Raw genomic sequence first — 14,657 nt, 5'->3', positions numbered from 1 at the left:
GTGCAGGTCAGTGGTTACTTATTTTGCTGTCTCAGTGACACCTCAAGACGTTTGCCCCTGGCGCAGTCCACTGATGGTGCCGATGTGAAGAATAAATCAATGATCTTGCGTTAGTCTGCTTAAAAGCAGATGTGCCCGTGATTTTCTGCAATGCTGCGGACGTCCTCTCCTGGAATCCGTGCCCCGCAGCCGTGGAGAGGGGCCTGTTTAAATTCCTGGAGGTTCAGCCCCCTCCCAGACAACATCGTCCTTCTTCGAGAGAGTCCGCTGCAAACTACTCAGCACGTGTATGCTCAATGACGGCCTCGCGGGGAAAGAATTTCCTAGCCTTCTGCGGTACAAAGGCAGGAGTTTTTAAGCTGGGGATCTGTATGCAGATGGGGTTGCACCCAACTTCGTCCAAGATGAGCCCTCTCCTGGACTCTCAGCTATTAATAAAGGGGGGTCCAAGGTGGAGCTCCGTGCAAGCTAGCCCAAAGCCGGCTCCCGAGGTTTTGTGTGCTCCTGCAGCTCCTTCCTTCAGGACCAATCTGTCCCTGAGGCTGAGCTACCTTTGCTGGGGAGCTGATGCCTTCTAGAGAAGGGAGAGCCTGAGGATTTGTGCTTGCCCCAGTGAGTTAGCAATAAATCAGTCCAGGGCAGCAGGACCCTGCTGCTCTTTTACGGCATCTCTCCTGCCACGGGCTGGCTTTTGACGGCAGACCAAAGCACAGCAGAGCAACTGCATTTCTCTTTCTCTTTCCCTTTTCTCTGCAGATTTGGTGAGCAGCTATTCCATGAGCCCACCCACTCTTAGCATCACCGAGGAGGAGCACGTCATAAACGCCAAGGACACACTGGCTGTTACCTGCAGGTAAGAGACCCGTGACAGCGGCTTTGCTCTGGGTGCCCTTGCCGGCTCCTGGTGGTCTGCTCTTTGGACTCCGAGCACGCCCGGCAATGAGGACTTCCACATGGCTTGTTATCGCATCCAGTCCCTCGCCGGTCTCTGAAAGAAAGCATTGCCTTTACCCTCCTCCCCCTCCTTGTGCATGTGACAGCCCTTCAATACGTCTAGCATGGCCCTAGCGTTGGTCCTGTGCTCCCTGCCAGTCTAGTTCTGGCTTTGCACTGAGCCAAGCCTGCCTGCTATTTGGTGGTTCTGGGATGTGGAGAGCAGGAGGCTAAAGCTGCGTCTGTTGGCTGTGATGGAGATGGTCCTTGGTATTTCCCATAAGCAGATATTCGATGCCTTGCATTGTCCTCACACACATGGGAGGGAGCTGGTCTCTGGCTGGACGTGCCTGTGCTGCTGAATCAGGGAAATCGCTTCAAGAGCATGAAGTAGCCCATGGCAGGATTGTGCAGGCAGGTGCCCGGGGAGGTGTGCACTATAATTTCAGCATTATACATGGCACTGAAGCATTTGTGCCAGACCTGGGTATAGGGCCATGCACTTGTCTTGTCCCAAGCTCACTTAGCGATATCCAGCTCATCACTACTGACTGCTCCCTTCTTGCCTGCAAGTGTCCTGGGCTTCAGGAGCAGGTGGAAGGTGTTAAAGGACAGCTGTAGACAGGGCTCCATCTCCAGTTCTCTTAGGCGTTTTGGGGCCACGTTCTCTCCCAGACTCATTTGGACCTTGGTGGTGGAGGAAAGAAATAGTTGCATTGGCCTCCGTTTCATTCCCAAAGGGCTTTTAATCACATCCCAGAGATTTCAGTATCTGTGCGGATCCTTTCTCAGCAAAGCAGTGAATGGGCTTGGGAGCAGTGGGAGTGCTGGGAGAGGCTTGCACTGTGCTGCTGGTGCCCGTGCTGCGCACGGCCTCAATGGGAGGCCTTTCTCTGGGGCTCTCCAGCCAGCACTGTTCCCCAAGTTAGGAAGACTGCCGCCAGTGGGCATGAGGAGGCCTCCTGCATTGGCAGAGCAGCCTGGAGCAACAAACTGCAAGCCCAAGCTGCATGTCCCAGGTGGGTGCAGTGTGCATGGCTGACCTGGGCAGCACTGGCTGTCAACAGTGGGGTACATGCATGAGCTGCACCAGCTGTGCCAGCCCCTGCTGCACTGTTTTGCACTCTGAAAGGATGCTGGCTGGCACCTCCAGTTGCATCTTGGCTTGTAGGCAGTGCTAGGGGTCCTGACACCCTTTAACCCCCACATGCAGCAGGAGAAGAGCTCTCCTCCCTTCATCTGCATCTGAATAGCTGCCCATGTCAGGTCTGGGAGCCGTTCTGTAGGTGGCATGAAAGACAGGTATTCCTACATGAAGGCAGGGCAGGGAAAGGCCAGACCCATGCGGTGCCTACGGGTCATTGTTGGGCACGGAGGACAAATGAGGGTCAGAGACAGGTGGGCACACACAAACAGTCCCTTGCAGTGAGCACCCCAGGCCTTGCTCTATGCATATTCCTCCCTGTTCACTGTGGAGTGCAAAGCCCTTCTCTTAAGCTCCCCACACTGGGACAGGAAATAGCCGTTACGCTAACATTGCATCCTTAGCTATACGCTCTGTATGCATCCGTGTACACGGAAGAAAGCCATGCAGAGCAGAAAAGGGTCTTGTTTGCAGACCAAGCACAATGAGCAAAAGCCTCTCTTTGTATCCTGCAAACACCAGAGGTGCCCATTCGTGCGAGCCGTGTCCTGGCAGGGCAAACCAGGAGTAATGCTGGCCTACGCTTCCAGGCTTTCAGTGGGATGCAGGCCCAGCCAAAGCTCACTGGGGTCCCTGCAAATAGAGCAGGGTGGGGGTGGTCCCTGTGCCTTAGAGTCATAGAAAACAAGGGTTGGAGGGACCTCGGGAGGTCACATCTAGTCCAACCCCCTGCTCAAAGCAGGACCAGTCCCACCTACATCATCCCAGCCAGGGCTTTGTCTACCTGGGTCTTAAAAACCTCCAAGGAGGGAGACCCCACCACCTCTCTGGGTCACCTGTTCCAGTGTTTTACTACCCTCCTAATGGGAAAATGTTTCCTCATATCTATCTTAAACCTCCCTTGCTGCAACTTATGACCTTTGTTCCTTGTCCTGTCATCCGCCCCCACTGAGACCAGCCCAGCTCCATCCTCTTTCGAGCCCCCTGCAGGGAGCTGAAGGCTGCTATTCAATCCCCCTCAGTCTCCTTTTCTCTAGACTAAATGAGCCCAGTTCGCTCAGCCTTCCCTCACCAGTCATGTGCCCCAGCCCCTGAACCATTTTCATTGCCCTCCACTGGACTCTCTCCAATGTGTCCACATCCTTTCTGCAGTGGGGGCCCAGAACTGGACACAGGACTCCAGATGTGGCCTCAACAGTGCTGAATAGAGGGGAAGGGTCACTGCCCTCGATCTGCTGGCACCGCCAGTGCAGCCCAGGATCCCATTAGCTTTCTTGGCAACGAGGGCACGCTGCCGGCTCCTGTTCAGCTTCTTGTCCCCTGTCACACCCAGGTCCTTTTCTGCAGAGCTGCTGCCCAGCCCGTCCCCCCCAGCCTGCACCAGTGCAGAGGATTGTTCAGGCCTCAGTGCTGGACCTTACACTTGTCCTTGTTGAACCTCAGGAGATTCCCTTTGGCCCAACCCTCCAGTTGGCTGAGGTCACTCTGAATCCCAGCCCTGCCCTCCAGTGTATCTACTACTCCCCCCAGCTCGGTGTCATCTGCAGACTTGCTGAGGGTGCGCTCTGCCATCTTCCGGGTCGTTAATGAAGACATTGAACAAAACCAGCCCCAGGACCGACCCCTGGGGCACTCCACGTGATACCGGCTGCCAACTAGACATCGAGCATTGATTACTACCCTCTGAGCCCGATGTTCCAACCAGTTTTCTAACCACTCTACAGTCCATTCATCTAGCTCATACTCTCTTATCTTGCCTGCAAGAATCGTGTGGGAGACCATATCAAAAGCCCTGCTAAAATCAAGGCCCACCACATCCACCGGTCTCCCCGCATCCACAGAACAGTCACCTTGTTGCAGAAGGCAGTCAGGTTGGTCAGGCATGACTTGCCCCCGCTGAATCCATGCCAACTGCTCCTGATCACTCTTTTCTCCTCCAAGTGCTTAGAAATCGATCCCTGGAGGATCTGCTCCAGGATTTTCCAGGGACTAAGTTGAGGCTGACTGGTCTGTAGTTCCCTGGGTCCTCCTTTTTCTTGAATATGGACACTATGATTGTCCTTTTCCAGTCGTCCGGGACCTCTCCTGATTGCCATGAGTTTTCAAAGACGATGGCCGATGGCTCTGCAGTTTCATCAGCCAACTCCCTCAGCACCCTTGGGTGCATCCCATCCAGCCCCATGGTCTTGTACACGTCCAGCTTTTCTAAATAGTCCCTGACCTGTTCTTTCACCGCTGTTGGCTGCTCCCCTCCTCCCCAAAATGTGGTGCCCGGTGCAGTAGTCTGGGAGCTGCCCTTGCCTGTGAAGACTGGGCCAAAGAAGGCATATAAAGGACAGGTTTGTGAAGGCTATGCTCCCATTAAGCTGTGTTCCCCACTGGGGTCCTTCTGGTGCCCGAGCGGCGATCGGCTCGTGGAAGTCCTGGGGGCTGTGGCCTTGCACAGATCCTCCACAGCTGCACAGGTCCCAGTGAAGACCGGATTCAGATGCTCCCTCCTGGGCCTTCCTGGCCTCTCGCGCCCGTGTTTCTCTAGCATCTTGAGGAGATCATTTTGCTGAGAAGGCAGCTACGGAGTCATCCTCCCCTCCACCACCCCCAGCCACTCCATCACTTGAATTTGCTTTTCATTCTTACGGGTTCATGCATTTTTAATTAGGCCCAGCTGTCTCCAAGTCTCCCCCCTAGACCACAGACCACCCTGACAGGACACGGCTCACGTTAATGGGCGAGGAAGGGTTATGGCAGCAAAATACACAAGCATCCAGGCCGCCAAGGGCAGAGGAGGCGAGGGAAGAGTGCCAGGGTGGGGCAGGGGGATGATTTGTGTCTGACGGCTCCTTCTGGGAGTCAAGCTGCACGTGGTCTTTGCTTGTCCTCGTTGTCACCCCGCAAACCATGCTCTCTGCCTGCTGCTGGCATCTGCCTCCGGCCCCATTAGTCCAAGCCTGTTAAACAGCATTTAGGCGGAGAGCTAGGCTCCCTCTGCAAACCCACTGGCTTTTGTTCCCTTGCACAGACCAGGCTGGGCCCCATATAAAAATACTCCCTCTCCTTTCCAGAATTACAGATCAGCCCTGGGCACTCGGGCTGACCGCGAACAGACCAAAATGACTGAGTCAAAGCATATAACAGCCAAGGGCCAAGAGGGTGATGTCCGTGCACACAGTGCATCTTTTATTAGTTTGAGTCCTAAGAAGGAAGGAAGGACTATCGGGATGAATCTCTGTATTCATGCCCTCCGCAGCCCATGCCAGAGGGGAAGCGGAGACTTTGTGCCTTTCCGTCTCATGAATACTGGCGCAGAGCCCACCAGAGCTGCTTGCACAGCAACAGGGAGCCCCGGAGGGAAGAAGTGCACCGGGCGCCGCGCTCACCCCACTGCTTGCCTGCCTAACGCGTCCCCATTCAGGTGTCGCGCACTCGGGTGCACCGGGGCTGGCCTTGACGCCCGGGAAAGGGCAGAGAGCATTGCGGTTCGCCGCGGGGCGATGAGCTCACATTGCTGCTTGGGGGCTGCCTGTGGCTGCCCAAATATTCCACTGGCAGAAGGAAAGTTTGTCCCTGGCCCCCTCCCAGCTCAGGGTGACAAGGAAGCAAGCAGCTATTGTGGAGCTGTAGGAACAGAAGGGCACAGCCATGCCCCCGTGGCAGCTCTCAGGGAGCATGGGGAAGAGACAGGACTGCGCTCTTGTGCGGCAGATGCAGCAAACCCCTGCTCGGCTCCTCTAAGTCCCCCCCCGAGTTAGACGGTCTCCTTCCATGAGATCGGCTCGCAAGCCCACTGAAGCTTTTGCCCCGTCTGTCTGCGCGTGGGGAGGTGGAGAGCGCTGGGCCGGGAAGAAGAGAGCTGTCAGTGGCCTGTCTCCCTTGAAGAGCATCCTTTTGGAGAAGACTTGGGCTATTCATGTATGCAGCTGCAGAGAAGTCTGTGCGGCATCTGTTCCTAGCTGGCACCAGCACTGCCTTTCTCCTACCTCTCAGCAGAGAGGAGCAGTCACAAGAGCTGGCAGATGGGCCCCGGCTGGAGCAGCATAATGAAGCAGAGCGCTGCCGGGGAAGGGCAGGAGGGAGGGAGCTGTCCAGAAACTGCTCCCCGGGCCTCTTCCAAAGCACAGCGGTCCAAACACAAACACAGAGGCGATTCGAAACGAGCCTGACCCGACGTCACTCCCACCTCGGTCTGCCCCCACATGCATGTGCCCACACATCACGCCTCTCCCCAGCTCCGAATTCAATCCAGTGTCACGTGATGCAGGAATGCATGCCTTTAGCACTACCCAGGACCGGTCAGCAGGTCTGTTTGTATTGGCCCTGCTTGGGTACATGTGTATATACTCATCACTCAACCGCTGCTAGCCTTGATGGTTAATAAAACAGTGGGTTTGAGAAGGGATGAAAATCCCATGTGGTAAACAAACAGCGGAAACTCTGGAGACTCCCAGCATTATTCTGCTCCGTACACAGCACCAGGAATGCCTGAACAAATGCGAGAGGCTTTGAGGCCCTATAATGTAGTCTGGGCCTTAAAACCTTGAGATATTGCTAATAAGCACAGCCATCCTGCTACCAATCCTGTTGCCCTGGGCTTTTGAGGAACAGGATCTGCAGAGAGAGCGTGAGCAGACTCGCTGGGAAGAGGGGTCCGAGTCTGGTGAGGGGAAGAGAGTTTACCATTTGTTTCTGGTTTCAACTTAAAAAGCCAAATGCATGTTTTAAAACATAGCACTCCTGCATAACTAAGAGACGGGATTGAATCTAACCCGGAGTCCCCAACTCTGGCACGTTGCATCCTAGTGAAACTATGCTCGTGCTCCATCCAAGACTGCAAGCACCTTGTTCTCAGTATAAAAACAGCCCCTCCCCACTCCCCATTCAGTCACATTTGCTCACGTGAGCCATGAGCAGACATTTTCGGTGTTAGCTTGCTAGGGCTGAGCAAGGCATGGTTTCCGTCCCATCTCAGGCACCAGCAGGCATCTTGAGGCCGACACACAGAGCCCGGGCATTTACACCTGTGCAGCACCACTGAAGGAGAGGTGTCACTGAAGGCACAATTCAGTCTGTAGCTGGCGATACCGGAGCAGTAAAGGGCCCGGGATGACTGGACAAGGGCAGCAGCTGGACTGTCCATCACGGGAGCTCCACCTGCCCCCACTCGTCCTCCCACGCCCCAGGCAAAGGTTCCCAGAAGTGGGCAGCTGTAAGTGCTTCAGAGCAAACCCATCGCATCCCGTAGGAGACTGCTCGGCCAACGTGTTGGATCTGCACGTCCCTTGGCTGCACTCTCTTCCCAGCCAGCACCCCCCGCCGTGGAAGCTGCACCAGCTCCTTCTTGACGTGCCTCCTGCTTCCTGCGCTCCACAGGCGAGGCAGCGTAGCCCTCGCTTGGCTTATGCTCGAGACGGACTCCGGACCGGAGTCGACAAAGCGTCTTTGTAAGCAAACAGGCATCCTCATTCTTGAGTCTGATCAGTGGAGAAGGCAACCCGCTCCCGAGTCCTACCCCGAGCAGGCTGCACTGCTGCGGAAAGCAGGGCGATGTAGGAGTTGCTGGATGGACCGGCCCTGAGGTCCACCCAACCCCGTATCCTATCTCCAACTATGCCTGGCGTTGATTGATTCGGATGACGGTTTAACAGCCCTGCAGGAGCAGATGTAAGGTCATTTCCTCCTCCCCCTTAAGCCTCTCCAAGATAGAGATTGCCTTATGCCCTGAGCATCTCTTCCAAACCTGTGGTTTGCATTAACCATTACAAACCCTGACAACAGATGATGGCCTCAGATAAAATAGCTTGTCATCTATGAAAGCGTATCCCTCTCTGAACTGGTTAATCTCTCACCGTGCCCTACTTAATGCTGGTCCACATATCGGCAGGGCTGGGACCTCTGTGAAGGCTGGAGCAGGTGAGAGAGGGCAATTAAATCAGTCCCCAGGGGCCTCTGTAGCTAATTAAAGGCCCTGTCTGGAAGGGAGCTCCATCCAGCCTCCCCTGCAAGGCAGGGTCTGTGCAGGAAGGAAAATCCTTTGCTGAGGACAAATGCAGAGAGGAAAGCATGGCTTCATCTCCAGCACTGCACACAGGAATCCCATCCCGTACAATCTCAGGTGCTCTTTCATTGTGCCCTCTTGTCTCATTTCCTCTTCACTATCCTCTCCCAGCGCCAGCTAAACTGGCCCCAGTTCTACGTTTCAGGGATTTATTTGGTAGCCGTGTTGGTCTGAGACCAAAAGAAATGCAAAACTCTCGAACTCTTGGTTCAGAGATGATACCTTTTATTAGACCAACTAAGAATTTGCAAAAACATATATATTTTTCTGCAAGCTTTCGGGCGCACACACCTCAAGTACTTGCTGTCCTGGCAACCCGCCTAATGGCTTGTACCAGCAAAGTGTGCCTTTACCAGTACAGCTGCAACCAGTTTGCCCAGTGAAAGAGGCTCTCCCAGCACAAGGACTTCCAGCCCAACCACTCCAGCTAGAGGCATGGGGCTTTGGGGGTTAGCTACGCTTGCCAAAGCATCTGAAAGTGCAGACGAGGCATTTTTGTGGAAGGGGCTCCAAGTTTGCTGCGAGAAACCTTCTGCGAAGAATCCATCAGCGCTGCGTTTTCAGTAAGTGTGTCCAGCTGTCAGAGTGCATGTGAGCACGTGTTTGCACAGATGTGTGTCTGCCTGGAAACCCCAGGCTCTGTTCGTCGGGGGCACACGTGTGCTCGATGCCGTGAGTTTTCCTGGACATCCCTGGAAGGCGGCAGGCCAGCCCTGGGGGCTTCCTCAAGGCTGACCATCCTTTCTAGCCCGGGGGAAGCTTGAGCTGGCCCGCAGGGAGCACGCTAGGCACCTGAACAACCGTGCTGGAAGGCGACTGGCTGCCAATATGAGAGGGATGAATAGGCCCCACAGCTGGATTCAAGGAAGTTCAATGAGTTTCTAGCTTCCCCTTGGTTTCCCTCTCCTTGACTTCATCTCTGTCCCTGCTTCCTTTCTGCTGTTTTCTTCCCAGTCAGTTCCTCTCCCCTTTCCGTCCTCCTACCTACTCCCTGTTTCACACCCGAGCCTGAGTCACCAGCCATGAGCCAGAGGCAGAGGGTGTCATGTCTATATGCTTTCTTTACTGCTGAAAACTCTTCTGAGTAATGGGGAGGGAGATCTTGGATAAGCAGATCCTTTCCCTCTGCATCCTGCTCTGGAGTCAGTATGAGCAGCGTGAAACCATGGGCCCCGGAGGAGATGATGAGACACCCGTTGTGTTACGGGAGCTAGGCAGGGGGCAACACCCATCGTTTCGTGAGAGCTGGAGCAGACCAGTCGCACGTGGAGTCAGGGGCGCTCGGGAAAGGGAGACTCCGTGGATGAAGCGTGCTGGTGTCTTGCAGGAAAGGGGGCATCTCTCTCTTCCTCTTTGTCACTGGCTGGGCTCGTGGAGCCGTGGGTTTTCATCATCACACTGCACCCCTTTCGGCCCACAGGCCGTGCCCCTGCCCCTCTGGGCACCACCCACGCAGCGGCGTTCACCTGGGCACCTACAGACTTGGGCAGAGCTGGTCTCGGGGAGTATCTGGTTCCCCCTTCCCCTGGTCAGTCCCAGGAAGAAGCGTGGTCTGGTATGAAGGGTGGGAGCCAGACGCTTGTGCAGAGAGAGGACAGGCTAAGCGTGGATTAGCCGTGTGAGTCCTTGGGCCTGGCTAACTCTTCCTTTGTTTCTGTGAAGAGGGCAGCACCCCCTGGAGTGGTCGTGGCCTGGGGGCCGGGCGGATCCTGTCCAGAGCGAAAAGGAGAGCGAGTCAGCCGTGCTGGTGAGCATCAGCGGCAGCCGGACCGTCCGGCAGGACGACTGCGAGGGCACTCACGCAAAGCCCTACTGCAAGATCTTGGTGCTGACGGAGACCCAGGCTAATGACACAGGCTACTACTGCTGCTACTACAAGTACATCAAAGCCAAAATTGAGGGCACCACAGCGGTCAGCACCTACGTGTTTGTGAGAGGTAAGAGGCCAGGGCTCACGGGCAAGGGCGAAGGGAGGGCTGGGGGAGCCGGGCCACACCAAACCCTTCAGGGAGTACACCGAGGAGAAGCAGCTGAGCGGTCAGAGTCGGTCCTGGCAGGAAGGGGCCATCCCCTCTCTAAAAGAAGCCTGATAAACACGTAGCTGATGCTGGGACCAGCCTGGCCTCCATGCACGCTTCTGTCCCATCATTTCCCCTGTCGCTCCAGCCCTCCCGTTGGCTTAGACCCGTGTCTCTTCGGTGTGGCCTGGCAGCACGGCACACCTAGCACTGAGGGCGCAGCAAAACTGTGTTGCTCTGGGCATAAATCTGAGGAAGGGGCGACATCCTTGTAGCTGAGAGAGGCTTGCAGCGCTGGGACCTGCTTGGCCCCGGGAGCTTCTGAGCGAGTGGGAAGTTCCCTAGGACAGGTGTTAAGAAAGGCCTGTTTTGGGGAAAAGTGACTGTGGGCTGGCAGGGTCCCTGGGGGGGGAGGACCCCTTGCTTTTGTCCAGTTCCATTGGAGCTGCATCGACCCCTGGGCGTGAAGGACCCCAAGAAGCAGACAGCCCCCAAGAGATCGGAGATGCCAGCATGACTGAGCAGGGGGCACGGACCGAATGAAAGAAGTGTTACAAAGTGCAGCCTTGCCCTCAGGCAGCGACACGTCTTCCAGAGCTGAGCTCACCGCTCATATCCTGCAAGTCTCCTCCATAAACATGCCCGTCCTCTTGTCTGCAGAAAGGCGGCTGGAGGGCGGAGGGCTGTCCCCCCATGCTGAGAGGACCAATATCCGTCCCCTTCTGCAGGGCGGCTGGAGCTCTGCTCTGCCCGGGATTCAATCACAGCGGTGCCGGGGGGTTGTTCCCGTCCGTCTGGAATGCAGGAATTTTCAGCTCCGCGCTGTCCCCCGGGCAGAGCGCTGGCCCTTCGAGGAGCTCAGTCTGCACAAAAGTCAAGGGCTGCCGGGCTCTGCGAAGAGCAGCCCCGGTGCAGGGCTGAGCCCTGTGGTGCTCCGTGCAGTGCTGGACCCGTAGGCGGCAGGGGACAGGGCAGAGCGCAGGCAGGCTCCGACAGACCCGGCTGGATGTGGCCGTGCCCATCAGCCCCGACTTGCAGAACCTCGTCCAGTTATATCAGCCGCCTTCTGTGGTGCCTGGGCCTCACCTGGCTGGAGACTCGCTGCTACGCCAGGCAGAATTAGGAGGCAAGTTTCTGTAAGAGCGTCTGTCCCCCAGGTATGAATTGTGTCTCTTATTAGATGCAACTGTGTGACCTGAGTCAAACCCCAAGGTCTGCAGAGGTGAAGAGCTGCTGCATTAACTCCCTGCCCTCACTGACGGTCCCCCCATTCTGCTTGCGCCAAAGCTAAAAGCTCATGCTGTGAAGATGGATCATCTGCCCGCTGGAAGGAGTGGGCCATCATTTGCTCCTTTTCTAGTCTGTGTTGTCACCGTGAGCTGGGAAGATTGTGATCTATAAGACAACATTTTTGGCAGGGCCAGGGTAGCACCAGAAAAGCACACGCAAGATTGCTCCTGCCGCTGCGATGACTGCAGTGGAAAAGCAGCTCAGTCTGGGCCGCCGGTGGGGAGGCATCAGGGTCTCGGGGGCTGAGGCGCCAGCCCAAGATGCAAGAGATCTAGGATCAGCTCTGGTCCCTGTCATGGATTCCCTCAGGCAAGCTGCTTAAACTTTCTGCAACTTGGCTCCCGCCCTGTTAAAGGAGATAAGCCTTCTCTGTGTCAGGTGTGTTGCGAAGATGCATCCATGAGTGCCAGAGGCTCCTCCGATGCTGTGATATCAGGGTTTGTGTAAGTACCTAAGTAGATGGACAGTTAAGTGTCTCTCTGACCATTGAAGCTCCATGAACAACCAGTGAAAAGAAACAGAAGTAAATGGAGAAGCAAATCTGCAGACCTCAGCTGCTAAAAGCAAACACAGAGTTTCTCCATCCAAATCACTCTTAAAAAAGAGCCAAACAACAGGCTGCCTGTAGAAGCCCTGTTCCGGGTGTCCAGGCAGAAGGAACCTTTGCAGCAAGAGGGCGACTGAAGCAATGACCGTCCTAGTCGACAACTTGAATCAGTTGGAGGAGCGGAGGGTAGGATTAGTTGGCAATGGTTGACTTTTGCCTTATGTACCTAATGGTGCAAGAGGTGGATTGGACTAGATCCTAAAGTCTGACCCGTTGGGTCCTGACTCCAAGGGCATCTTCATCTTGGATGGCAAGTGGCTGCACCGTCTAAGAGGGGTAAAGTATCAGATCATCCCAGATGCATGCACCAGCTGCTGGCAGGCATTCGCTGCGTAATGGCCGCAGAATTTCACCTAGTCCTCCCTGCCCTGGGCCCAGATCTTGTTTCAGCTCCATCACTTCCCCATGTAAGAAATATTTCCAGTGTCCACGTGGGCAGATTTCACAGGAGAAGCCAGCTGAGGACAGATATGGTGCAGGCATTTCAAAGCTCATTGTGCTTGCTTTGGTGTGAGTTATGGGCATTAGCTATGGGTCCACGCTTGGATTCTGCCCCTGGGGAAGGAGCACTCGTGGGCAACGTGGTGCTGCTATTTCAGAGCAAATCTTCCTCCATTACCAAACTGAAAACAACAGCCAGCAGCAGAAAGGACTTGGCAGGAATTTCCATCCCAAAAATTCATCATCTCATCTCCTCGTCTGGTTTGAGGCTTTCTAGAAAACTATCGGTGGCTGTTCTTCAAGCGTACTTTGGAGGACCTGTTATATACAGCCACAGGGATTAAGTAACCCTTTGCCTGAAACAATCAAGTAATTGATGAGTAAAAGAAATCACGGCAAAAGCCTTGTATGGATGAAAGCAACAGAAGAGCCTGTGTTTCGCACCTGTTCGGCATTTGCAGCAAACCTCTCTTGCGGCCCCGGCTGGGGGGGATCTCAGTATTGACCTGACGGGTGCAATCTCCCAGGGATGAGAAGGTTGCTTGTTTTCTAGGGCTGTTCGGTTCCTGGCATTGCAGCTGGAATTAAAACTGGAGCCTAAAAGCATGAGCCTCTCCTGCAGCAGTTCCCCCTTTTTTTCCAGGGCAGTCCCATTCCCAGTCAGTCCATGACTGGGTTTCCAAGCCAGTCCCAATCACTGTAATGAGGCTTTGCAAACTCATTCATTAAGTCCTTCGACCGTATTGGGGGTCATGACCTCTTGTTTGGGAACCACTGCTGTATTGCTTGCACTAAAAACATGTGGCAGGCTGCTGCGCTCAGAAGTGGGAAGGACTCTGCGGCTAACATAGGGCTATGGGGAGCAGGGGATGGATCACGCTGATCCTCTTTTGGCGGAGGCTGCCTGAAAGGAGGCTACTGGTGGTGCTGGATTTTATGACGTGGCTCCATGGCCATGAAAAGCATCAAGAGCTCTTTTCCTATGCAGTGCAGTGGTCGTCATTGAAAAGTTGCCATTTGTCCTCACTTTTATTTCCAGGTCCTGATGTGGATGGAAGGGAGAGTGAATAATGCGGCAGAGGTCCTGCCGGGAGGCCCTGCCCGTTCGCATAGCGCAGCCCTTCCCTGGGCCAGGGGCCATCTCGTTGTGAGCCTGGCACACCAGTGTCCTGGTCCACGATGGGCTTCCTGAGGGCAGTCACTCACGGGAGGCCTCAGCTAGACTTGGAGAGGAAAGGGGTGCGTCTCGTTCCCCGTCTCCTGCATCACCCAGTTATCCTGTCCCACCGTGCTGAGGGCAGTGAGAGGTGCTGCATCACAGAGCTGTGCTGATAGCAAACATCGTCCAGGCCACAGAACTGGATGGTCCACACACTGGTGTTGGTGGTTGGCGGGGGCCCTAAGATGTGGGCCCTTGTCTTGCTTGATCAGGGCAATATGCTGAGCAGTCTGGGGGGGACAGTGCCCCCTGGGGCGTCTGTTTGCTGGATGTTCCCTTTGAGGCCCAACACGGTTTCTTGGAGGGCTCGGAAGGGTTTAGCCTAAGACACAGCATTTTACCGAGGCAGCTTCAAAGATTAATTCTGGTGTTTCCGCTCTTCCTGTCAATATTTGTGCTTGTGAGAGTCCAGCGGAGGTGGGGTGAAAGCCCTGGATATCTCAGCTCATCTGTTTATCTCCTGGCCGGGATCTCCGCAGGATGACATCTGCATACCGTTGGGCCATGCATCACTTCCTCCTCGGGTGGGAAGGTCGCACTGGCTGCCTTCTCTCGTGACGCGCACGTCCGTGCTGGCTCTGCCCAGTGTCACAGGGCTAGCAAGGTGTCATGAGAAGCGGTGTCGTGCAAATAAGAAGAGCCTCTTTTGCAAAGTCCTGGAGCAGTGCCTGCAACCCGAAGCCCCAGAATATTTTCTCATTTTTACATGAAGGGTTTTGGTGGCTAAATCACTGCCGAAATTTGACCATTGTTCTAAAAAAATAGCATTTGGCTGAGTTGGGGAAGTGGTCCAAGGGGAGGTGCCCAGTGCAGACAGCACTGAGGATATGAGTGGAGGGCAGGGGCTCCCATAAGGGAAGGCTGAAGGTCCTAGCAGGAGACGAAGGGCAGACCAGGCTCCCAATGGGTTCCTGCTTTCTTTCCACCCAGCATGCTCCCTGGGAATATAAGTA

At 55.2% G+C, this 14,657-nt stretch overlaps 1 protein-coding gene across 1 annotated transcript in view; it reads left to right on the top strand.

The window, feature by feature from the left end:
* Positions 1-758: 758 nt before the first annotated feature.
* The window catches only part of FLT4 (fms related tyrosine kinase 4), a 46,436-nt gene continuing 32,537 nt past the window's right edge, over positions 759-14,657 (top strand). Inside the window, exons 1-2 of the mRNA XM_019535210.1 lie at positions 759-853; positions 9,792-10,066. Coding sequence (XP_019390755.1) covers positions 777-853; positions 9,792-10,066 — 352 coding nt within the window. The 5' untranslated portion in view covers positions 759-776. The remainder of the gene's footprint in view (positions 854-9,791; positions 10,067-14,657) is intronic.

This window comes from Crocodylus porosus, unplaced genomic scaffold (genome assembly GCF_001723895.1).
Source record: "Crocodylus porosus isolate Cpor-Errol unplaced genomic scaffold, CroPor_comp1, whole genome shotgun sequence".
NCBI classification, from domain to species: domain Eukaryota; kingdom Metazoa; phylum Chordata; order Crocodylia; family Crocodylidae; genus Crocodylus; species Crocodylus porosus.
The sequence above is the reverse complement of the archived record's forward strand: the minus strand, read 5'-3'. Positions and strand labels throughout refer to the sequence as shown.